Source organism: Colias philodice, chromosome 22, assembly GCF_061535455.1.
Source record: "Colias philodice isolate Cphi_HAF_F1 chromosome 22, ilColPhil1 Martin Lab GWU primary, whole genome shotgun sequence".
Classification (NCBI taxonomy): Eukaryota; Metazoa; Arthropoda; class Insecta; order Lepidoptera; family Pieridae; genus Colias; species Colias philodice.
The window spans coordinates 8,348,279-8,373,675 of NC_143107.1; the positions used below are offsets into that span (position 1 = coordinate 8,348,279).

The 25,397-nt window shown below is 34.4% G+C and overlaps 3 protein-coding genes across 4 annotated transcripts; all 3 read right to left on the reverse strand.

Annotated features, from left to right (window-relative positions):
• Positions 1 to 146: 146 nt before the first annotated feature.
• On the reverse strand, positions 147 to 4,034 carry LOC149478556 (RNA-binding protein 5-like). 2 transcript variants are annotated; one of them, XR_016317454.1, is made up of 3 exons: positions 1,610 to 4,034; positions 1,149 to 1,201; positions 147 to 744 (listed from the first exon to the last, which is right to left on the reverse strand). XR_016317454.1 is itself a non-coding variant. In XM_089709610.1 (2 exons), exon 2 carries the CDS (start codon positions 3,782 to 3,784, stop codon positions 1,610 to 1,612), a length of 2,175 nt encoding a protein of 724 aa, XP_089565736.1. In that variant the 5' UTR covers positions 3,785 to 3,787; positions 3,890 to 4,034; the 3' UTR covers positions 147 to 1,609. The 2 variants fall into 2 exon arrangements, 1 of the variants encoding a protein (XP_089565736.1); XM_089709610.1 differs by having other exon boundaries at positions 147 to 3,787; positions 3,890 to 4,034.
• Positions 4,035 to 8,527: 4,493 nt separating this feature from the next.
• On the reverse strand, positions 8,528 to 12,484 carry LOC149478557 (uncharacterized). Its single transcript, XM_089709377.1, has 6 exons — positions 12,456 to 12,484; positions 12,110 to 12,212; positions 11,582 to 11,733; positions 10,764 to 10,910; positions 9,410 to 9,868; positions 8,528 to 9,022 (listed from the first exon to the last, which is right to left on the reverse strand). The coding sequence occupies exons 2-6, from the start codon at positions 12,153 to 12,155 to the stop codon at positions 8,885 to 8,887; spliced, it is 942 nt and encodes a 313-aa protein (XP_089565503.1). The 5' UTR covers positions 12,156 to 12,212; positions 12,456 to 12,484; the 3' UTR covers positions 8,528 to 8,884.
• A 1,461-nt stretch (positions 12,485 to 13,945) lies between these two features.
• Positions 13,946 to 24,822, reverse strand: LOC149478558 (carboxylic ester hydrolase-like). The gene is made up of 11 exons (XM_089709317.1): positions 24,575 to 24,822; positions 23,249 to 23,379; positions 20,467 to 20,609; positions 19,998 to 20,140; positions 19,574 to 19,759; positions 17,369 to 17,559; positions 16,540 to 16,711; positions 15,513 to 15,729; positions 15,005 to 15,114; positions 14,574 to 14,706; positions 13,946 to 14,184 (listed from the first exon to the last, which is right to left on the reverse strand). Exons 1-11 carry the CDS (start codon positions 24,786 to 24,788, stop codon positions 14,016 to 14,018), a joined length of 1,809 nt encoding a protein of 602 aa, XP_089565443.1. The 5' UTR covers positions 24,789 to 24,822; the 3' UTR covers positions 13,946 to 14,015.
• Positions 24,823 to 25,397: the final 575 nt, after the last annotated feature.

Genomic DNA, 25,397 nt, shown 5'->3' on the forward strand with positions numbered 1-25,397 from the left:
ACATAGGATACAGTCTTCAAAAAATATTAAATAGGTTACTTTTCGGTGATTTTTTATGAAATTTATGAAGACTAAAGACACAATAAATTGTGCCTCAATAAGATATTTATTTATGAAGGTGAAAAATAAAACGCAAATTATTTTAATAACACCTGTTTATTATAAAATATATTTTGTACAACTTGTGTATCTAAATCTAATAATCGCATTCTTTACAATAAAAAACATTATTTATTAAATAATCTAGGTACTAATATTACTAAAATTAATTATTTACAAATATCAAGTAGCTCTATATTCGTTTCAACTTAACTTTCTAAAGCTTAATGATTCTATCATCAAAAAAATACATAACAATAATACATGAAATCCGAAAATCTTATTGGAATGAATTTTAAAAATTTACTGTAAATGCAGTGAAGGTGCGTTAATTTATCTTTTAACTTAAATTTTAAAGAAAGAAATCCATTACGCTATTTTGATCCTAAAAACATTTGATGAAATTCATAAAAAAAAAATTAAATAATCAATTTACCAAATAATAAGTAGAAATTGTTAAAAATATTATAATTAAATTAATTGTTCAAAATTGTTAGATCCTCAATAATCACTAATTTATAAACAATGTGCCTTTATTAAGTCTTGAACATTACGTATTTTAATTTAAGCTAAAAACTACAAGTGGGCATAACTATTATAACTTTATACATCTTTGTATGGACGTAGGCAGCCCCGCGAAGCATTCTGTAAGGTAAATAGTCACATACATCAGTAAAATCACAACAAAAACACATTCACCATTTCTTGGCAGCACAATATCACAGTCATATCACAGTTCGTACAAAATCCGATTTAGTCCACCGTTCATTTTTAGTATATGTTCGATTTTATCTAACTCTGTTGTTAATTAATCTTCTTCTTCTTTTTTAGAATATGTCAATGTCAGTGTCAACTGTCAAAATTCTGCGCTCATTGTTAGTTAAGCGAAATTGAACGCAGAATAGTGAAGTCATTAGCAAAAACAATTATGTTTATGCTAGAGCTGTAAAAAAATGTCTTCATCATCCAGGGCTTTACATACATTACCTGTGAAACCTGTTGAGAAAGCTTGATTAGGTAGAAATTGGTAGAAAATAGTAGAAACTTACCGAAGATGGCTTGGGCACATCTTAATGGTTGCGTCTCATCGGTAGCGCCGTATCTATTATGGGTAATAGAATCAAACGATTAGATAGGATCGACAAAGTACCCTTGCACCTTCCACACATAGGTTTATAGCTCATAGATAACATAACTCCTTTATTGTAAAAAAAAAGAATAACTGTATGCATAAATGCGATTGCAGTCAATTATTTGAAAGATAACAAAAGATACAGCATGATATTTGTTGTCTACTGTATCCAACAGGATAAAACACAACAAACAAAATAAACATAAAGAAACAATATAGCATTTATTGAATACCTATAAACTGCAGTCATTTAAAATCAAGTCTTACCAAAAAAAATAATCTACTATTATCTTTAGAATTCTAATAAATCACACTGACCTGGGATCCAAACCTGCGAACAAAAGAAGATTATAATGAAAATAAAAAAGCATAGCTCACCTAAATATTTCCCTCCTCTTGACCGACAACTTCCTTGTATCTCGCAATCATAAGTTTCTTTACAGTATCTCTATATGTTAAGCCAGGTGTAGGAGTGTATATTCCGCGTTTCTGTCCTAGTCCCGCCAAGCTAGGCCTTTGTTCCGCCTCTATTGGAGCTATTCTCCCTTGTTCCTCCTTTCCCAATCCTCGACCTTCAGACCAACCCATTTTCTGCAGCATTTTACCACCAATCGTGTCTACAACTGACGGAGGTGGGTGTGAAACGACAGGCGCCGGCATATCATTCTCGTATCGCTTACGAATCGGAGTAGGCTCATCTTCACCAAACTTTAATCGCCTTTCCGCCGCCCTATCCCTATACCCATTTGTTTGCGGCAACAAATCATTCTTTTTCTGAAATTCTACCAAGTTCTGCTTGTGCAAATCGGACAATGTCTTGTGTTTCGTTAACACTTCTGCAGATGGGAAACGCCGTTTGCAAATTAAACATGTTAGCCTCGTCCAGTCAATGATGTCCTCGTCAGAGTCAACTGGAACTTCAAGACTTTTAATAAGAAATTCTTCAGTATTCGGCGGTGGCGATATTTCTCGCATGTGCGGCGTTATAGAGGGGCCAGCTCCAAGAACAGAAAACCCTATGTCTGCTGAACCCTTACTCGCTCCATGGTCTAGTGGCTGTTCCATAACAAAATTGCTACGAGCATTTTCTTTCTTTTGGTTCAACGTCCGAGCCCACCTTTCCATATCTTTTGCAATCTTTTTCGCAACTTTAACCTTATCCTCTTTGTCTCTTTTCTTTTTCTCTTCTGGTTCTTTTGGTATTGTGTTTTCTACTGTAGCAGTCGGTGGGTTTTGGAGTTTTGGCTGGTTGGTATTTTGTTGATTTTGATTGGCTGCAATATATGTGGAATTTGTTGCATCCCAGTACATGTACTGGCTAGTTTGACTGTTGTAGAAGTACTGGGTGTTGCCATCGTAATATAACCCAGTTGCAGGGTCGTAATAGTAACCTGATGTTTCATCGTACATGAAAGTCCTCACGTCTGGTGGGCTGTACACTGTTTTACCATCACCAGTAGGTATGTTAGTTACAGCTGCATTTTGTGAGGTAGATGTAACAAAAACTGGAACAGATACCGGAGTCCATGAAAGCTGTCGAGCTTGTGCTGCAGAGATAGCAGACTGAGCTACTGCAGCTGCCGCATTTACCCTGTCTGCTTCGGAAAGCGCTTGACTGGTGTTATATGACATTTGAGCATAATATGCCGAATAATCTGAATTATTTGACATATTCTTTTGAACCTTTTGCACTTCATTGTAATATGAAACTAACACTTCTCGTCCATCTATCTTAAGAGGAGGATCCAAAGCTAATAATTCTGAATGTGCCGCTGTCGAGTCCGCTATTGAGTTAAAGTTAATATAAGCTAAGCATTTTGAAGCTCCAGTCAAAGTCTCTCTACCTATTGTTATACCAGCTATTGAATCGAGCACTGACTTGGTACACCTATCTTTAATTGCTTCTAATATTTTCTCCTCAGTAGTTAATGCATCTAATCTTCTAAATAACAGTCTCTTAGTAATACCGGGGCTTGTTTCTGAGCCATTCCTATCGTCACCACCATATACCACACCATCTCCTCTCTTACCCTGGCAATTTCGTCTGTAACATACTTGGCGCCGTTTGAAATTGTAAGAGCCACATTGACATATCCAGTCACCAGGAGATGCATTTGATTGCGTATCTTGGTTCTCGTGTTTATTTTCATATGTTTCAACGATAGGCTCTTGTCTATCATTACTACGGGATCTACTTCTAGACTGGGAGTCAATCTTCTGTCTGTCGTTACTTATCTTAGGAGGGGACGGAGCGCTTGGGATGTCTTTATCGTCTATGCGGCGCGGAGAACGACGCCTATTGTCACGTTGATCGCGGTCACGTTTGTCGTAACGATCACGGCGGTAACGGTCATCGCGGTCACGGTCGCGATCACGACGATCGCGGTCACGGTCGTAACGGTCGACGCGGTCGCGGCGCTCTCTGTGTCTGTCTCGAGGCGACGCTTGGTGGCCCCTATCTGGACTGGAACTGCGCCTCATCTCCCAAACGGGTGACCGCGGGCGGTTCTCAGCCCAACGATTCCCGCGATCCTCTCTTCCGCGCCAAGACATAGCCTGCGAACATCATGGTTAATGAAACGATGATACAAACCCTTCGGACGCTTCGTGCCTTGCCCTTTCGATCGAGACCTTTCTCCATTGTTCTGTACTTTTTACCTGCTGTAGATTACGCCAAAAATGTCCTTATGTAGATACAGTTGAAAATTATAAGATTATTCCTAGAAATGTATGTATTTTCACCATGAAAATCAAAGTTAAAAACTAAAAACAGTTATCAGAGCTCAGACAATCGCCATATCTTGCTCTGTGCGCCATATTTTTAATTTTTCTTTAAAAAATAGTGACGTGTATACGAACTACGAAGAGTTTTCGATGTTGTCAAGCGCATAAAGAATAACGAACTATCGATTAATCGAGTTTTTTTAAGAGGTCAATTTAACAAGATTAGTATTGTGGTGCATCCGGAAATTAAACGTTGAAAAGTTATCCATATGAACTAATTTAACATATAACATATAATAAGTAATAACAAGATTTTTTTTTCTTATGATAAAAAAAATTGTGTATCAACTTGAGTGAAAAGTCAGAAATGTTTTAGAATTGCAATCGTATTATAATTTAGGACGGTCTTTACCTTTGTCTTTTTACTGCACATAAATTGAATTGAATATTTAACGTTATTGCTGTTTCAACAATATTATAATATTTTATATGAAAATTAATTGAATTATAATCTAATCGATTTCCATTCGAACTCTGAATCGAATGAACCAGCACATCCCTATGCTAAACAAAGACAAGAGATCAGAAATCATAGACTAACTTTTTTTTTTTCGTTGTTCTATCAGATAACAGATACAAGTGAAATTGAAATAGCATTTTTTTCTTTTGTAACAAATATTAAAAGCTTTTTACATTAAAACTTAATTTTACTGTACTTATGATTCGCACAAACATGCGAAACGAGTTGGTATTGTTGATTTGCGAAAAAAGCATTAATTTCAGAAAGGAATAACGTAAAAATTACATGAGTAAGTACTTACCGGAGTATTGTATAAAATGGAGATTTAAATAAAAACGATACATTAAGGCCTGATATACTTTATTAAAATTATATACATTTCAAATTTTTGTAACTGAAAAACATACAAATGTTGCGATATATTATTCACTTTTAGAATTTTTACAAATTTAATTTGGCTAACTAATCCAATTTTGATATCTTAGTTATCCTAGTTATCGAAATTGCTATATTTAAGGCTATAACATAATATGTATTAGTTATTACTTTTTACAGATCTGTAGTTGTTTTTTGGTCATACGCGCAACTATTCTTACTATCAATCAATCTTACTCTCATAAACCATTTTTTTACCCATGTAAAAAATATAATAATGAATAAAGATTACATGATATTGTCAAGTTCATTACAAATTAAATAATAACAATTTCCTATCTAATTTAAGACAACATAGGTAATCTATAAACTTCTTATTATTTTACATTTTTATTTAATACTTATTAATTATGCATATATAAGGCTGCAGTAGCTACAAACAATAATTTACTTGTCTTATATCCTATTTCTCGTAAAAAATGCACTATCTACTTAATTAAATATACTTCTATGAATATAATCCTTATGACTTAGGTTATCCTATGAATATGGTAAAACTTATTCACAATAACACCTTTATTTCTTAAAATAATAGTTAAAGAAATGATTAGCATAGTAGTTAGTCAAAATAAAAATCAAAGTTCTACATAAAAAAAAAAACACTACTATGCTATGAAATACAAATACAAAAAAAAAGAAAAAAACTTATAAAACTTTATTTTCTTAAACTATAAAATCACACAGCAGTCACTATCACAAATGCTTTGGATATACATATATAAACTTGACTTCAAGCCACTTTACTTAAACTTAAAAAGGTTCTTAAGCTAAACACTGCACACTACTGCATGCTAATATGTATATCTTAATAATAAGCACAGCACAGTTTTAACATATTATACCTATTCATAATTTACCCCTTAACCATTTAATAAAGAAGAATAGTGAGAAAGAGACAACTGTTTTATAATCTAAGGTGAATATTTCAGTAATTTATCATTGAGTTACTATGTACTACGTACTAGAGAGGGCATCGATACTACACTATTTGTAACGCGAGTTAGAGCCAAGCGACTCAAACATCGCTTATATCAATGACTAACTAGCCGCTCCGTGCTACTGCGATTGTCGCACAGATTTTGTTTGTGGTGTCCTCTCTAAGCAATTTATTTAATTTATTGTTTATAGTTCAAAGTCCTAGTTTCAGAAATAACTCAAAATCTTAAATCTTTATTAATGTGTGTAAATAAAGGAACCAAATGATAATTTTATTTCACTAATACATCTGCAATAGCAGTGCAGCGTATTTCCAAACTATACATAGCCAGAACGCAACCATAGGAAACTGCTCGTGTATACTTTGTAATGCTGTTTTTAAGTTTGCTATTACAATATATACACGAATTTTGCGGACTGATCGTGTATACTTTGTAACGCGGATGCTTGCTTCTTTGTTCCAAACTATACACGATCAGTACGCAAAAACATAAATATAGCTACCTACTACACCACTTACGCTTGAGCGAAATAATAAATATATAGGCAATCAAAGACTTGTACAGCTATATCTATCTACTTTTATTCTTCTTGATTGATTCAGTAAAATATGGAGTAAAAATATTATTAATTAAGCTTAGAAAAGTAAATAGGTAACAGATATAAGGGTTACCTATGGGCTAGGTTAGGTTCGTGTTTTTTTTAACTACACAAAAATAGCCCCGCTTCGCAGGGCTCCGTCGCCTCGCAACCGTCTTCTTCTAGACTTATTAGATTCTTACATTTTAGCACTATTGTCAATTGTAAGTCGTGCAGTATAGTCGGGAATGAAGACACAAGCATCCTCGATAAAAAAAAATATACGATCAGTACGCAACATTATATATGTCGCAGGTTTTTCATAAAATTAGGTTTTTTATCAAAAACCTAGGTATTTCTTCAAAAACCGGAAGATGACACATTTTAAACTCAATTTCATCAAAAACCTGTAACAATCCAGATTTTTGATAAAAAACCTGAAATAGTATGATAAAGTTCTTGACAAAATCACGGGTTTGCTTTGTTTTATGACAAATTTAAATGAAATAAATAAAACAATCCATCATCATTTGCAACTTAGTAGAAAGAAAACAATCATTGATTTATCAAAATTTTACATCCATGATCCAATCAATATTCTCCTTCAATCCAATCAGATTGATCATAAACCCAAACTAGTTCAGGTTTTTGATCAAAAATCTGGATTGTTACAGGTTTTTGATGAAATTCAGTTTAAAATGTGTCATCTTCCGGTTTTTAATGAAAAACCTTGGTTTTTGATCAAAAACCTAATTTTATGAAAAACCTGCGACATATACACAATACACATGCATTTTAATAATAGATTTCAAAACAGCAATACAATAATATAAACGCGAGCAATGGAAAGACGCCGCGCTTACTCCGAAACATACACGATTAGTCCGCATGCGTACTGGCACTGTATGTTTTGGAGCGCTATTCTTACTTATACCTATATTAAGAAGAGCTGGAACGTCAACACATTTACACATTGCACATGTTAGGCCGGGAGATACTGACACAAAATTTCGGGTCATTTGTAACAGGATGGCGGTCTAGAGGGGTCTAGTACGCAATGACAAAAAGAAAAATGATCGTCAGTGGGCGTTATTTTATTTTTTATTTATTTTATTGTTTTTTTAAATCAACGCATCGCGTCGGTATGGGGGGCTGTAAGTTACACCGGAAAAGTATGGCATGACACTACCGCCTACATCTTTTTTATGGGCTATCGGTAAATTCTAAAATTTTTGTGTTACAAATCGTTTGACTTTCGCTATTTATCCGACGAGTTCGACTAACGCCCACGCGACTAGTCCGCCGGTACCAGCGTTCTGACCATCATTTTTCTTTTTGTCATTGCGTAATAAGACCCCTGTAGAACCGCCATTCTGTTACAAATGACCCGAAATTTTGTGTCAGTATCTCTCGGCCTATGTGTAGCTTTTATTTTGCAATTGTTTATAAATACAGGGTGATGTGTGTAGTACGAATATCTAAAAATCTATGAAGAATTTTGTGATACAGTAAATGAAAGAATTTGATTTTGAATAAGAAAACGTCCGTTATTTAAATCATTATCAAAATAACCATCCGTGTGTTGGGAGTGAGCGTACACGTGTTATTTGTATTGTTTTTATGACCTGAAATTTAATTATTATTTGATAATTGAATGATTATTAATTCTTTTATCCAATTGATTATTATTAGAATAAATAATTAATTTCATCAATTGATTTACTTTTAAATTATAATTTTACAGGTAAATTATGAGAGCTTTCATAATTATATTTGCATATATTTATCAACAACGCACCATTTTACAATTCAAGTCTAAAATGAAACTAGAGTCGCATTTATTTTTGAACATACTGTAAGTGAAATTGCATAAGTGTGAGTACTGTGAACATGCCAGCTTTCCTTAATTGACCGATACTTCAGTACAAAGTATACGCGAGTATTTGCGTACTGCTGTTGTATAGATTGGAAGAACTTTGTAAAAAAGTTATTTCCAAACTATACGTGATTAGTTTCACACCGTTGCGTACTGGCCTTGTATAGTTTGGAAAGACGCAGCAGTGCAAATTTTGTAAATTTCAGTTGTATTATGTACATACACATATACATAGTAAAAAAAGGATTTTCGTTAGATACAGAAGTAACTGGCAAAAGCACTACACTGTTGCCTTAAAAAATATTTTCATTTGATTTTAATATCATAGACATCCATCGGTATTAATAGAACACCTCACACTTCAATATTGTTTGGTGTTCCAACACATTTTTAAAAACCAAATGCAATCCAACATCTTCATAGTTCACTTTACACAATACAGTACAGTCCAACACATTTTACGCAACATAGCACAGTCCAACACAGTATAGTCCAACACCTTCAAATTACACTTTAAACAACACAGTCACTAGTTAATAGTTTATTCATATTCATAATCACGGGAACTAGTCCCGGCCCATCCCTAGTCATGCCTTCCAGTGAGCAAATGTTCCCGCAATGTGCAGATCTCTCGGTCAATGTTTTCACGGGCTGCTCCTTCGAAACTTTCGAATTCTGGGGTTTGGTACAGTTTCGGTACTTGTATAAGTTGGTTTAGTATCTGGAAATGGTAATGTTTAAAGTACAAGTTAGATAGTATTAGAATTTACTGAATCAAATGTGTAGTAGGAAATGTAGAATAAGTAGGTACGTAAATAGCCTGTCAATTTGTTTATATTAAGCGGTAATACAACTGTTGTATATTGCCTTTACTATATTTTTTTCTGGGCTGATTAATAAAAATATGAACAGGACAGTCTTCTCACAATAATATCACTCAAATTCCGAAAAAAAAAATTATATTACTGATCACCATTTAACAACCTCAAACGGACGAATTCAGATGTAGAAAGTAGATAGTAAGTTCAGAAAGTAGAACTTTATGTGAATCATCCTGCTCATATGAGTGAAATATTTTTTTATTACTTTACAAATAATAGAAACTAACCTTAATCCTCAACTCGACATAATTTTTCTGATTAAGTTTCGAGTACTCCGCTCGCACCAATTTGGCATGAGCATCATATTCCTCCCTTGAAGCTGACAATACTGCAAGTTCACAGTCTCCGAATAACTGTAGATCTCGCAGAGGTACCGTTATACCTGTACTGGAGACCATTTCTGGCCCCTCTGTGGAACTTACTACAGCGGAGTCCATTTCTGGCTCATTTGTGGAGCTGACTATAGCAGAGCCTATTTCTGGCTCATCTGTGGAGCTGACTATAGCGGAGCCCATTTCTGGCCCTTCTATGGGACTGACACTTATAGCGGTGTCCGTTTCTGGCTCTTCTGTAGGACTGGCTCCTATAGGAGTGTCTGATTCTGGCTCTGAAGGGCTGTCGTTGCAACTGCTGCAAAATGCCTCGTCGTCTGTTAGCAGCGCTAGGATGTAGGATGTTAGGTCTTGCTGTAATTTAATGTTTTCATTAATAGCTAGCTTTTTCATTCAGGTTTGGGTATGGTACACTATGTTTTCTGTAAGAATTATTACCTATTTATATAAATTAGAAATAAATCAATAAATATAGGAAGAAGAAATTCCAAATGAAGACAAATCATTCAAATCAAAAATCATTAAAATCCATTGGCTATTCTGAGTAGTTAAAGAGTGAAACGAAACTTTAAATAATATATATCAATTGCAAAAATACATGATTTTAAACAATGACAACATAATGAAAGGAAGCTACTATTTTTGAAACGTGCAGCCAAAAGGGTCAAGGATTGAACTATGGTGCAGTCTAATAAATATTTAACAGAAAACTTTAACATAATAATACCATGTTATTGTAAGAACCAATATCCTATATCAATATCAATAGTCTCCTTCATTACCATTGATAAAAATCTCTTTGTTATTCATATGTATTCTCTATTTTACATAGGTAATAATTTTATCTTTCATGCATAATTTCTGCATCTGCAATATTTTTTATAAAATATGCTCATCATTATTTCCATTTGAAGATGCTATGGTAAGTTTATTATTATTTTTCGTTATTTTGTTGAAGCTTCTAAACGAAGTCTGGTTGATTAAAAAAAAAGTTTGAGTTATATAATCTGTTCAGTTATTCTTATAAGTGGTGAAACTAATGCCGCATATTTTTATGTACTTAAATGGAATAGCTATCACACATGTATTTGTAATTTGCTTGCATTCAAATTATAATTCTATATCATACTCAAATCCTGAATACATTCAATTTCAAAGCTATTTTCTCCAAATTTTTTTGCAGCTATTTTGAATTCAGGGACAAACACATACAGAAAAAAGTGTATCCATAAATATTATTATGACTTACCGATTGTGGATGTAACTGCAGCAACTCGGCAAGCAACCTAACAGTCAGTTCAGAAGGTGTATGTCTCAAAACCATTGCTAATTTGAATGCAGCGGGCTGTATAACATCGTCAACACCTTTGAGCAACATACTGTGCCAGACACCGGCCTGAAAGTGATTGAATTCATTTATGTATCAAATTCAAATTCAAAATTTATTTATTTTGGTTTCACAATGTTTTTTTTTCTTACAAACTCATATAAATTGTAAATCCCTGGTTAATCCACTAGGAAAAACCTGTGTGGGGTCAACCAGTGACCTCCGTCGGCTTAGCATATTTTTAACTATATGATTTTAACAGTTTTTAGCATATTTTTAACAGTATTTAGAGACAGAATTTTTTATGTACAATATTTAAACTTAGTTAGACTCATCAACTGTATATTAATTGATTTGAGAATTGTGGCATATGCAAATTTTTGTTGGTAGCATGTTTGAAGAACAAGACTAATATTCCACTTATGGAAATGAAAATTATCTAAAATGAATTGGATTATTCATATTATTAATGGTGTTATAAGTAATGTGGTAGATGTTATGTTGAATATTGTAAATATTAAAACCAATGCTGAGGATGAAAATTGCTGTTTAAATGATACCCTCTGTTCGAGTCCTTACAGATAAAATTTGTGAATTCTATGCTGAAAAGCAAAATTCTTAGTACTTAATAATGGTTTATTATGAACATAATGTGATCAAAGGAATAATTTTTACATTTATACTGTTTATGTTTGTAAAAAAAACTATTAAATATAATAAATGGTAACATACAACACAACCTGATAAGCGACACAGTTTCTCAACGAATGCCAGACAGAGTCGGGAGGCGAGGCAGTTGATATCTCATTCCAGGCCTCTTCAGAATGTGGAGCCACCAGTGTGGCACATGCACTACGCCACATTCGAGACGCTGCACAGCCTTCATGCTCTCCTGGTCATTTGTGTATAAGTTAAATACAATATTGATGATAAAAGCTTTTATTTTAAAGTGTTTTTTTTTCAAAGATTTAAGCATACATAGGGACATAGGGACAGAGAAAGCGACTTTTTTTTATACTATGTAGTGATGAACAGTCTCTATATATATAATATATTCAAAGTCTAATAAGATTTATGTCAATATTTTGGTTATTGTATTAGCAAATAGAGTGTACAAAAGCTCAGGTTATGAGTAAAATATCTTGAGTAATATAGTTACAAAAACAATTTTCTTGGAATAAACATACTAATAAGAGTAGAAAACAAAAAGTTTGATTTAGTTATTGCTATTTATCGTCACATATTGTTATATAAAGTATAATATTTACCCGCGAGTAATTCGGCTCGAGTCCACCAATTTGCAATATTTTGCATCTTGATACCGATCTTTCCAAATTCCTCCGTTAAAATAATGTTGTCACAAATTAGTTTCTGAAAATATATCATATTCAGTCATTACTGCAATATATAGCATAAATAGTTTCATTTAAGTAGGTTAAAAGGTTCATGAACAGCATGCAGAAAGCAATGTTTAATTCCACAGAACTCTCCGCAACCTTGATTTAAAACGCGAATATTTGAAAGTAAATGTAAAATATATCTGTAAATGTACATCTTTTGCAAGCTACGTTATGTAAGAGCACAAAAGTAAGTATAAATAATTTGATTATTTACTTGGAAGGCGTAAGCCGCAAAACAGCAACAAACACGAAATGATAGCGAGAATTTGACATTTTCACACTTGACTGTTGACAGTTGACATTTTGATATTGATTTTGACACTAACTATCAAACTAATATATTTATTTATTTATTTATTTTATTTTATTTTTATTTATATAAAACCAAAGAGTTTAGAGTAGTCTATTGTTATTATAAAAATCACAAAAAATACTGCCGCTACCTGCCGATAATGATCGCCTGCCGATGACCGTGGCTACTACTCAAACGCGTTTCGCTAGCTTTCCACCCGCGGCTTCGCCCTCGTTTTCAAAGAAAATCCCGCGTATTTCCCGTTCTAGTGGGTTTTTCGGGATAAAACTTATCCTATGTGTAATCCAAGTTACCATCTATATGTGTGCTAAATTTCATTCTTAATCACAGATTCTTAATCGGTTCAGTAGTATTTGCGTGAAAGAATAGGATAGCATTATGCTACGGCCACACTACCTTACCGTCTACCGGGCTGTTACCGCAATAATTATGGCATAAAATTACCGTCTAAATTACTGCATGAAGGTGTGGTTACACTAGAGTTTACCTAGATATGCCGGTAATTATTGGCATTTACCGCAGCAAAAAATATTAGTTAATTAATATATAATATGGTTTCTGTAATAATTCATCAAGGATTCTTTTTTCTTTTTCAAATCATCTATTATACTTGGAAATGATAAATTTTGATTGATCCGACATAAAAATCGATGTGTAGTAGGTACACTGCTATTTTTATAGTTCTTCTGTCGGGTATCCTAAAGAGACGGTTCGGATTAGAATATAATTCCAAAAATTCGAGCGCCATCGAGCGCTTTTTCATTTGACCACTCCATGTCGATACGTGCGTCGCCGGTGAGCTCATATTGCACACTGGACAAACAGTAGTGTGGCCGCATACGCAATAATTACGGCGGTAATCTTCTTTGATGTGCGAAAGAATACCGCCGCCGGAGCTATTGCCTACCGCCATTTGTCATATTGATTGGCATTGTAGAATTATGGCCATAGCCCATAAGTCGTGGTTACACCTAGGTGTTGTTAAAGTTGTGGCAATAATTATTGGCATATCACGGTAGTGTGGCCGTAGTATTAGTAGGATATTCTGTGGCATTTAATTTACATTGGAGGGGTTGGGCTTTTGTAGTTGAAAGTAATAAAAGCGTGCCTAGAATATTTTTCATAGATCGAAATAAAAAAAATCAGACTAATTAATGCAGTCTAACGCAAAACAGATTTAACGGTACGGTACGATAGGTGAAATATGTAATATTATTTTTGAAATTTTACTTATAAAAATCTTATTGTCAACTTTTCCTACATGCACACAAAATTATCCAAAAATTTGCTGGAGTTGGAGGAGCTGGTGTATAATTTAAACACCTTTTAGAGAATGATATCATGATCATGATATTGTAATATAAGTGAGATATTTTTAAATAATGTACACATTTTGCAACAATAAACTTTTATTTATATTTTAAACGGTTTCTTATAAAACATACATTAAATTATAATAAATTAATACTCCATAGGATACAGGGAGTCCCATACAACAGCTTTATCTTTGAACAGATTTTTTTTAAGTGTAAAGTTGTTGTCTATTCGCAGATACGGCATATCTTCGGGCGTTGTTCTTGGCCAATTAAGTCCTTCCAATTCTGGTGTGTCTTCACGAGGATTTGGATCACTGAAAAACCATTAAAATATTGTTATATGAAACAGAGAAGTTCAGAAGTATAAATTATTCTGAATTTAGTCTGTGTTTAGTGGACGCCTTTAATTACTGTTATTTACTAAAACATTTAAAATATTTAATATTTATTTTGCTATGTAAAAATAATATCGATTAATTATGCTTTCCACTTGTGATATCGCCTATGGCGTAAAACTATATTTAGAGGTATATTATAGACTTATTCATAGAACATAATATTAATAAAATGTTATAGCTTCGTTATAGGAACTTTACTTTTATCGATTAAAAATAATCAGGTAAAATCTTATGTACCTACAATAGCTACGTTTTTTTAACACAATACGTTTTCTCATTAAATTGTCATATAGACTCAGCCTTACCCGTATCTTGCGAAATTGTACCAAATTGCTGTCATCCTGTCAACCAATTTGGCGTCTTCTCCTTCTAGACCGATGGCGGGAAACCGATAGCTCAAAGTAAACAAATAAATTAAATCGTCGTGGTGAGCCGCGCCTGTAAAGTGAAAATATCTTTAGAGCACATAATATTAGAGAAGTTAAAAAATTGTTTCAGTACTTATATTTTATAGTGGTTTGTTTTCAATACATATTATGTATTTTGAAAATGCAACGTTTTGAAAAAAGAATGTTGACAAGGGATCTTTTTTAACAAAATGCAATTATCTTAGGCAATTATGTTCATAAAAATATAAAGGAAACAATTGTAAGTACTTTTTTTTAACATACCCTATCTACTACCTTAATAATTAACGATTGTATAATAAAACTGAAAAAAAAAAAACTGTTTTTACCTAAAGGTTTGTTAGTGTTAGGGTCTTCAAAGTGACTGTGGTTTCCAATATACGCCCATTCATATTCGTACACTGGTTCTGGAGAGTAGTTCGTCATAAGCTTCGCCATTCTGAAATTTAATTTATTTATTAACTCAACGTAAACATTACCAATTTATCATCAGCCTATATTTTGTCTTCTATGAGAATTTAGGTCATAATTCACCACTGGTTTACAGAATCTATTCTAATATTATAAAGCTAAAGAGTTTGTTTGAACGCGCTAATCTCAGCAATTTCTGGTCCGATTTGAAAAATTCTTTTGGGTGTTAGATAGCCCATTCATCGAGGAAGGCTATTAGGCACATAGGCTATATATAATATCATTACGCTAAGACCAACAGGTGCTCGAGCGGAGCCACGCGGGTGAAACCGCGAAGCGTAGCTAGTATGTAATACTTCGAAAGCGATTGAAGTAATGGCTATTTATTTACGACGTGTTTTAAAAAAATATATATATTCTTGTTACCTATAAACCGGCAAGCTCTCAATAGAATCCGCATACAGCCTGCCCAAATTCCTTGAACTACTCGCATCATTCTTCAAAGGTTGATCTCCCAGGTACTCCTTACGTAGTGCTCTAGCGGGGAGAGTCGCGTTGTCGCGCGGGAGGAGGAAGGCTATGGGAGCTATGCGGTCCCAGTCTTGGTTCATTTGTTTGTATAGTGTCTCGTTGGTGGTTACGTCTGGGAATTGAAAATAAATAATTTGATTAAAAAATTGGTTGTCTGTAAAGTCGGTTTACTGACGATAGTTGAACGTGACAACGTCCGAGTGTGCTTCTTTGTCGCTCGTTCCGCGCTCTCGCTCGTACTTCAAGCCTTACATGGAACGCCTCAGATGAGTCAGAGCGAGGTAACGCCGCATGAGTCATGTTTTTTCGTGCGTTCAGCCGGCTTTATCGTTGTCACGTCAAAAAGACCGCGTAGACTCGAAATTGTTATTAATTTAGATTATAATATGAATATTACGACTGTAAATTGCAAATGGGAAATACCTACTGGTGTAGAAGAGTTTAAAATAAGTAACTCACATTTCTAGTGATGTTATTAGTTGAATGAAGCCTACTGTCTATTTGTACCCTGCCAAGGTATATACTTGTAGTATTGAATCAGAAAAGCATATTAATTCTGGCTTTGTCGTTAAAATATACGTCAGCAGTAGGTACAATTTTCGCTATTTTTTTTTAATATCAGGAATGTAATATGAAATACAACTTTACAATTGGTCAACAAAGCTTATTTAAAAATGGCAGTTCACATACCCAGAAAACTGATATAAAAAAAAAGACGGGTTGCACTCCGGGAGTGCCGGCAGAAGTGAAAACTTGATTATTAACGTTGAGCATGTTTGATATTTTGGAATGGTATCCGTCTTACGCTTTTTCGATCAGGTCACGTGTCCTGACGCGAGTTTAAGATTTTATACCCATTACAGAAAAAGTGCTCAACGCCGCTAAAGAAGTTTTCACTTCAAAAAAAAATGTAAGTACTCACAGTACGCAAACCAGAAGAACTCATCCTGTGTCTGGCTGATAATATTAGGGACGGCATGTAACTTCCTCTCTCTAATGGCCACGTCTGGTTGTATAGTGAGGAACCGCTCCTGGCCGAAGTCGGGTTCGACCACGGGGGACCACAGGAGCACGGGGTCGAAGCGACCGAATTCCTGGAAATTATTATGTAGTTTATTTTTGTTTAAATTGTACCTTAATATACATTTTAATAAGTATTTGGCATACATATAACAGCGAGGATTTTTTGCTAAAAATTAGTACTCGGCGTGTGCTAGATTGGCCTTTACGAACGTACTTATAGGAAATTATTTAAAGTGTAAAAAAATTCTTCTTTGTGAAACGATCAGTATTCTGTTATTTCTAATGTGTCATCCTCGTACTTATAAGTAAACAGTTAACTTGATCGAGATCGAAACTTGATCCGTGTGACTCATATATCACAAAAATGGCTATAGTGGAAGGTCAGGTCATACATGGCAATCCAATCCTATCGGCAAGCTGCACCGTTAGTACGGGCAGGTTTTAAAAACGGGCACCGTTCTACTTTTCGATATACTTAAATGCATATTCAAATCTATCGACTAAAACTTAGATGATAAGACATTTTGTCCGATATCGGTGTACGGTTTATAATGATATATTCACTGAAAATATAAACGTAATATAATATAGCATGGTAATATATCTGACAATATTGCTATCGAATTAGCCTTAGCTTTTCGGCCAATATTGCATCTAAGAATGTTACTGTGTTTAATTTAAGTCCAGTTCTTAATACGAGCCATTTAACTTGCATATTTGTTACTCACAAAGAATCCAGGCAGCGAGTCGCCCAGTTCCTTCCAAGGTTTTGTCTTCAAGCAGTCAATAATAGCCTTTGAACTGTTAGTGGGACAGTTCAGAAGTTCCGCCTGCTTCACTGCGAGGTGTTTCTGTTCCGTTGGGAGTGGCTCCTTGCCGATTGGTGAACCGCTCATGGAGATTGCTCGGTGGAAGAGACCTGGTTATGTTTGAAAGGAATGAGTGAATGATACAATGAAGAATGTTACTAGGTATGCCAAATCCCTTGAAATTGTGTCTCAGTAAAGCCTGTATGTATACAAATACACTAGTTTTTGTCGTGGTCAAAAATACCAAGTAGTTTTGATTTTATACGCATTCAAAGTTTCGAAAAATATCGAGTCCCGCTAATAGTCACGTGACCGCTTGTGACGTCACGTCACAACGCACCGCGCGGCCGCGCCCCCGCGCTTAGTATCAAGTCGGCAGCGCTGTAGTAGGTGTTATAGCTTGCGCAGTATTTTGATGGGTTTTCGTCCGCGAATTTCGTTAATAGTCCAATAATAGTAATTATTATTCGTTTAATAAAATAACAGTCATGCCAAAGTTTCATCTTTATTTAATAGTTTCTCAAAATATTCTATACGATTGCGTTTTTGCACTGCTGATCTCTGAGGTTTATCTTCATTTTCCTGTTGACATTTGAATTTGTGTGGAACTATACCCTGTTTTTGTTTAATTCTTCCCCCGACCAACTTATATTTTAGTATAGTTCTCCATATCATTCTCAACTTAAAACAAGAAAAAATCGTACTAGCCTCTACTTACTATCTACCTATACTTAGCCCATACGAGCAGAGCAGAAGCACAGTCTAGTATAGATTAAAACTTGTATAGAAAACAAAGGATAACGCAAAACAGCTGCAATGTTCTCAAAATATTATAATACTAGCGACCCGCCCCGGCTTCGCACGGGTGCAATGCTGATACTAAATACACTACAGAAAAACTGTGAACGTTATATATAAAAACATAGCGGCCCGCTCCGGCTTCGCACGGGTTAAAATACATAGCCGGGCGGCCGGCTGGTACGCAAACGCTATGTCCCGCAATTTTTAAATCTGTAATATCTTCGAAAATATTCACTTAAATCATTCGGTGTAAAGGGCCATATAGATTTATATTAAATGAACAATGTATTCAAGGTATTTAATTGGTTAAGGATTAATGCTGTATTGGTTAAAATCGCATCGAAAATTAGCCATTATTTGTCGTAAAAAGTAAATGACAAAAAAAAAGATATTGTGGGTTATCCATAAGAGATAGACATATACCATAGCGGACTTTTCTGTAGACCTTTTCAATGTGTATGATACTTAGTACATTATTTTGATAAATTCGTTTTGCAATGTAAGCGGAAAAAATGTAATTTTTTACGACATCACATTAGAAACCTCAAAAATAACAGTACTTCTCCACTATTTAATGGATGTTATTATACATATAAACCTTCCTCTTGAATCACTCTATCTATTAAAAAAAACCGCATCAAAATCCGTTGCGTAGTTTCAAAGATTTAAGCGTACAAAGGGACATAGGGACATAGGGACAGGGAAAGCGACTTTGTTTTATACTATGTAGTGATGTAGTTTACGTCCTTTGCAACTATAAAAAACAACTTATCCGGCGAATTGGTAGTTGTATTTTTACATTTAGGAACAACACATGATTTTCTGGTATTTGGATTGGACATTTTTAAAAGTATTTAATTATAATTTCGACGGCACGGGCGCGCGATCGCTAGCGGACAGTGAGCCAGATTGAGCGTGTTGTGGTGTGACGTCACACCATCACCGGGCGTTTACAACTTGTTTTACTTCTAAATCGGAAACTAATTGACGTATCGAAGTAATTTTTTCACTAGTATTATTTATTTTTGACAGAGAATATGGAGTGCTAATAATCAAAATTAGTGAACATTCTCCATTTTGTTGAAAAGGGTATTTGGTGCTTTTTGTAAGTATGTAAGTGGATATTATATAAAGAAGGGAAAGTAAAAATAATGCTCGTAACGTGCAACACATGACGACTTCTCAACCCTTTAACGACATCACCAGAAAGATTCTCAAATAAATGTTGAGCAAATTTATGGTGTAACATCACTAGATAGGAACCTACATAAATTATTAGATGAATTTACATGACAAAATAATATTGAAGTTGTTTTTAAATACCTCGCGTCATAGGCGACATCATCATCAGCATAGCACTGAACGAGCCAGCGCTGCACCCCGCCACCGTCACGTTATCAGGGTCTCCACCAAACGCTCTGATGTTCTTCTGCACCCACCATAAAGCTGCCACTTGGTCCTTTAACCCGTTGTTGCCGGGAGCCAACTCGTCTCCTGTGCTGAGGAATCCTGCAAAACATTTGGTGGGATATGAGCAAAGATTTCATAGGATATGGGCAGATTGGTTAAACTTATAACCTGATTTGTTAAACAACTTGTTTTATCGTCAGTAACCGATTTATTCATAATAGATAATATTATGAATATAAATCGGTTCAATCATAAGAAGTAAAACTATATTGTTAAACAATTTATTATAGTGACACATTTATTATCAATATGATAGTTTTATGACACGAGAACTTACCAAGAGCCCCGAGTCTGTAGTTAATAGTGACCAGCACGATATCCCTATCCAGGAGATAATGTGGTCCAGCAAGATCGCTGCGACCCGTCATGGAGTAGAAACCTCCGGGATGGATGAAGAAGATCACTGGGAGTTTTCCTTTTCTGGAATATACAATAGACAGAAGCTTACAATTAGTGGTAAATAAGTGCTAGATCAAGCACATAATTATGATGATTCGTTCAAGTGCAAGAATACGTAAGAGAAAAAACGAGAGCAGTGAAAATGCAAATGCAAAAGCTCGTAAATGAATAAGTATTTAGTTACTCCAATTTATATAGATTTAATTGTGTAGATATTGAGCCATACCTAGTCTAAACCCCCCAACTTCCATAATAACCATAGTCCATAGAGAATAACTATGGAGCATTATTTTAAAGATCAGAACTGAATAAATAATAGTTGCAATAATGATTTCCTTCTCAATTACCTCTCGCTCCTCAAGGGGGTATACACATTGACCGTCAAGCAATCTTCATCTACGGGATATCCAGGCGGTGCGGGGAGAGGGCACGCTGGTCCGTCCTCTCGTGCGTCCACCATATCCGGGTAGTAGTGGATCGGTCTTGGAGGCTGTAAATAATTACAATCTCAAACATTTATTTATTCAATTAGACTTTTTATTTATGCTATTTACCATTTGGGCTGTAAAAACTCTTTAGTTGCTGTTTTTATGTCATTTGGCCTTAATATTTAGGACGAGGATTTATTAACTATATTAGGAGCAAGTCATTAAATGTATGTAGCAAATTATGGTAGAAAATAAACGATTTACATATTAATTTATATTAACGGACATATAGTCCATTGAATAAAAAGTTCTAGAGTGCGTGAGTTAGTAACGTAAGATGTTTCTTCGGAAACATGTCAAGAGTCCCTAGGTAATAAACATACTAAAACCCCGGGCCACTAGGAGGAGCCCCGGAGTGGGGGGAGGGGGGAAATGGGTCCATTTTTTCATTTTTCGCTTAAATCTCAAAAACGGTACATGTAAGAGAAAAACTTTCAATGAAAAGTTGAAAGGCCATAAAATTATCTACAAGTTGTACCTAAATCATTTTTTCCTATATCCTACCGTTTCTGAGTTATACGCAGTAAAACATGATTTTGGCTCAAACAATTTCCACATCAATCGATAAAAAAATATTTCTTTCTTCCAAAAAACTCAAATGTGCAACTTGTGACCGGTACTATTAGATTGCTCTTAATTAGGTCTATAATTGGTAAAATAAACACATTCCTCCATGGAAGCCTTTAGGAGGAATCGATTGTCAAAATACATAATAAATAATATTAGGGTAGTTTGAGTTACTGAACTTGATCTTTTTATTTTTTTCTTCCAAAAAACTCAAAAGTGCAACTTGTGACTGGTACAGATAGATTGCTCATAATAAGGTCTATCATTGATAAAAATACTAGATTCCACCACGGAGGCGTTTACGGCGAATTGAATTTTATTAGGGTAGATACGATACTTGAACTTTTTATTTTTTTTCTTCCAAAAAAACTCAAAAGTGCAACTTGTGACCGGTACCGATAGATTGCTCATAATTAGGTCTATAATTGGTAAAATAAACACATTCCTCCATGGAAGCCTTTAGGAGGAATCGATTGTCAAAATACTATATTAGGGTAGTTTGAGTTACTGAACTTGATCTTTTTATTTTTTTCTTCCAAAAAACTCAAAAGTGCAACTTGTGACCGGTACTATTAGATTGCTCTTAATTAGGTCTATAATTGGTAAAATAAACACATTCCTCCATGGAAGCCTTTAGGAGGAATCGATTGTCAAAATACTATATTAGGGTAGTTTGAGTTACTGAACTTGATCTTTTTATTTTTTTCTTCCAAAAAACTCAAACGTGCAACTTGTGACTGGTACAGATAGATTGCTCATAATAAGGTCTATCATTGATAAAAATACTAGATTCCACCACGGAGGCGTTTACGGGGAATTGAATTTTATTAGGGTAGATACGATACTTGAACTTTTTATTTTTTTTCTTCCAAAAAAACTCAAAAGTGCAACTTGTGACCAGTACCGATAGATTGCTCATAATAAGGTCTATCATTGATAAAAAAACCAGATTCCACCATGGAGGCGTTTAGGAGGTATTGAATTTTATTAGGGTAGTTACGATACATGAACTTTTTAACTAACTACCCTAATAAAATTCAATTCCCCGTAAACGCCTCCATGGTGGAATCTGGTATTTTTATCAATGATAGACCTAATTATGAGCAATCTATCTGTACCGGTCACAAGTTGCACTTTTGAGCTTTTTGGAAGAAAAAAATAAAAAGTTCATAATATATCGTAACTACCCTGATAAAATTCAATTCCCCGTAAACGCCTCCGTGTTGGAATCTGGTATTTTTAGCAATGATAGACCTAATTATGAGCAATCTATCTGTACCGGTCACAAGTTGCACTTTTGAGTTTTTTGGAAGAAAAAAATAAAAAGATCAAGTTCAGTAACTCAAACTGCCCTAATATAATATTTTGACAATCGATTCCTCCTAAAGGCTTCCATGGAGGAATGTGTTTATTTTACAAATTATAGACCTAATTAAGAGCAATCTATCAGTACCGGTCACAAGTTGCACATTTGAGTTTTTTGGAAGAAAGAAATATTTTTTTATCGATTGATGTGGAAATTGTTTGAGCCAAAATCATGTTTTACTGCGTATAACTCAGAAACGGTAGGATATAGGAAAAAATGATTTAGGTACAACTTGTAGATAATTTTATGGCCTTTCAACTTTTCATTGAAAGTTTTTCTCTAACATGTACCGTTTTTGAGATTTAAGCGAAAAATGAAAAAATGGACCCATTTCCCCCCTCCCCCCACTCCGGGGCTCCTCCTAGTGGCCCGGGGTTTTAGTATGTTTATTACCTAGGGACTCTTGACATGTTTCCGAAGAAACATCTTACGTTACTTACTCACGCACTCTAGACTCCCCTTGGAGGGATTCATTCAATGGACTAATATGTCCGTAATAATAAAAAAACCTCGTATTCACATAAGTCATACATATTAGCATAACAGAAAAGTTGTATGAATGGATTCCGGTGTTGTTGTCATCATGCTACCAGCTACCAGCAACACTGCGCAGAGCTTGGTAACGGCATGTTTAGAAGTTCCGCCAGTGGAGCCAACCAAATGATATATTTAAAATTATTTCACAATTTTTCCTCATTCCTTCATTACCTGGAACCGCAGTTCCCCCACAGGAGGCTGAGCATATCGTATGCCCCGGTAGCTCTCGAAGCGTCTGCCGCGCCTCGTCACGTTGTACCCTCCCACGAACACCCCCGGTGAACTGTGGACTATGGGGTCTTCTGTGGAAGGAATTGGAGTTTATCTTTATTCATATTATAATTTGCAAAACATTTAATTTTAGGTATTCATACTATACATTTAACCAATTTATACAGCTTTTTGCTGGTGAAAGCTTTCAAAATCAGAGCAAAATAATCAAGAATGTTTTTGTTTTCTAATCTTAGAATTCATATCGTTAATATAATATGTATTCTGCGTTCGTGAGTATGTTGTTAACATAATTGCATGCCTTGTTAAGTGCATAAAATAAAAATACCTACGATAAGACAACCCGCACTGTGTATTTAATGCTTATAAGGTGTATTTATATTAAGTTAATGTTTTTATTTCTAACTTAAACATTTTTTTATTCAATGAGACTTCTTCTAGAAGTAGATACATTTGTATCGTCTTAAAATATAGTTTTATTATTTATTAATTGGAATTTGGACACTGAATGAGTCCCCAATTAGACAAACTTTACTCTCTATGACTAATAAAGATATTGTCAAAAATGGTGTACATAATAATTATTATTATACATGATAATTATTAACAGCAGAGATATTATGATTCATTCCCTGTTTATCGTAAACCTAAGAATTCATACCTACAGAATACATATTTTAAACCCATATTATAAATATTAAGTAGGACGTGGTAGGACTGAGAACTGATATCGAAGTCAAGGATAATTTTGTTTTTACATTTAATTTAAATATATAGGTATATGCACTAGATAGTAGCATTGACTTTTATTCGTTTGTTTTCCATTAATCCACAACACAGATCTAGCACTAGATCTGTGATCCACAATAATTTTACGTCATTTTCACATAATTTTTATTCTGTCAACATTAATAAATTAATATGAAGCCCTAGTAGTCGCCACAGAGCAAGTAATAGGTATAGCTAGTCGCATTAAGTGTGCACGCAAGCGACTTTTAAAATATTTAATTTGTGTCCACTTAATATTTAAATTTAAATGCTCTCTTAAGTACTCTATAATGATAGTTTTTATATTAAATTTTACTCACGCTAAAATTGAATTTAAAAATGTTTGTTTAATGTTATTAAATACGATAATTATCGTAGTCTCGTTAACTGTTCTATTACAAGACCTCTATAAATAATATCTTTACTTGATTAATTATAATAAAAAAAACCACATTTTCAAAATATTTCCACTAAAAAGAATCACTATTACGTAGGTACCTGAACTAATATTGAGGCGTCCACGCTGACCGTGATGATAATATTTTTTTTTGTAGCTATAGTAATCGGTCCCATGGTTGTGGTTCTGTCCATGGTTGTGGTCACGCCCATGATTGTCGTGATCGCCTTCGTCGCTGTCGTGGTCACGGTCACGGCCGTGGTTGTGACGAGCCGCACACACAATCACCAGACATAATAAAATGAAACGTTTCATGACCAACGTTCTGACTGGACTGAACTTTTGAGTTTATTTTCCGCCTTATATAGCTTCGCATCGAAGGGTGAGACCGTTGGTCTAGTGGTTATTTTACTGATAATATTATAAATAAAAAAGTTTAATAAAGTTCAATGTATATTTGTTATCACTACACATAGTATAAAACAAAGTCGCTTTCTCTGTCCCTATGTCCCTAATCCCTATGTCCCTTTGTATGCTTAAATCTTTAAAACTACGCAACGGATTTTGATGCGGTTTTTTTTAATAGATAAGAGTGTTTCAAGAGGAAGGTTTTAGTAGTTATTTATTAGGTTTTAGACGAAGCGGGCGAAGCCGCGGGCGGTAAGCTAGTTTACCTAATAAAGTACCTACAGATTGATAATCGCCGCGGTACTGAGTAAATAGAGCGCGGGCTAAACATGTTTTCAATTTGAAATATTTGCAATAGATTTAAATTTCGTTTGACACAGTTAATGACTTAATTAGTTTGTTTGTTTTAAATCTTTTTCTAGTATAATCAAACAAGATTTTATGAATGTAGATGAAGACGATCTGCAAATAAAAAACTATACGATGTTTTCTAATAACACTGCTTGCAATTTATTC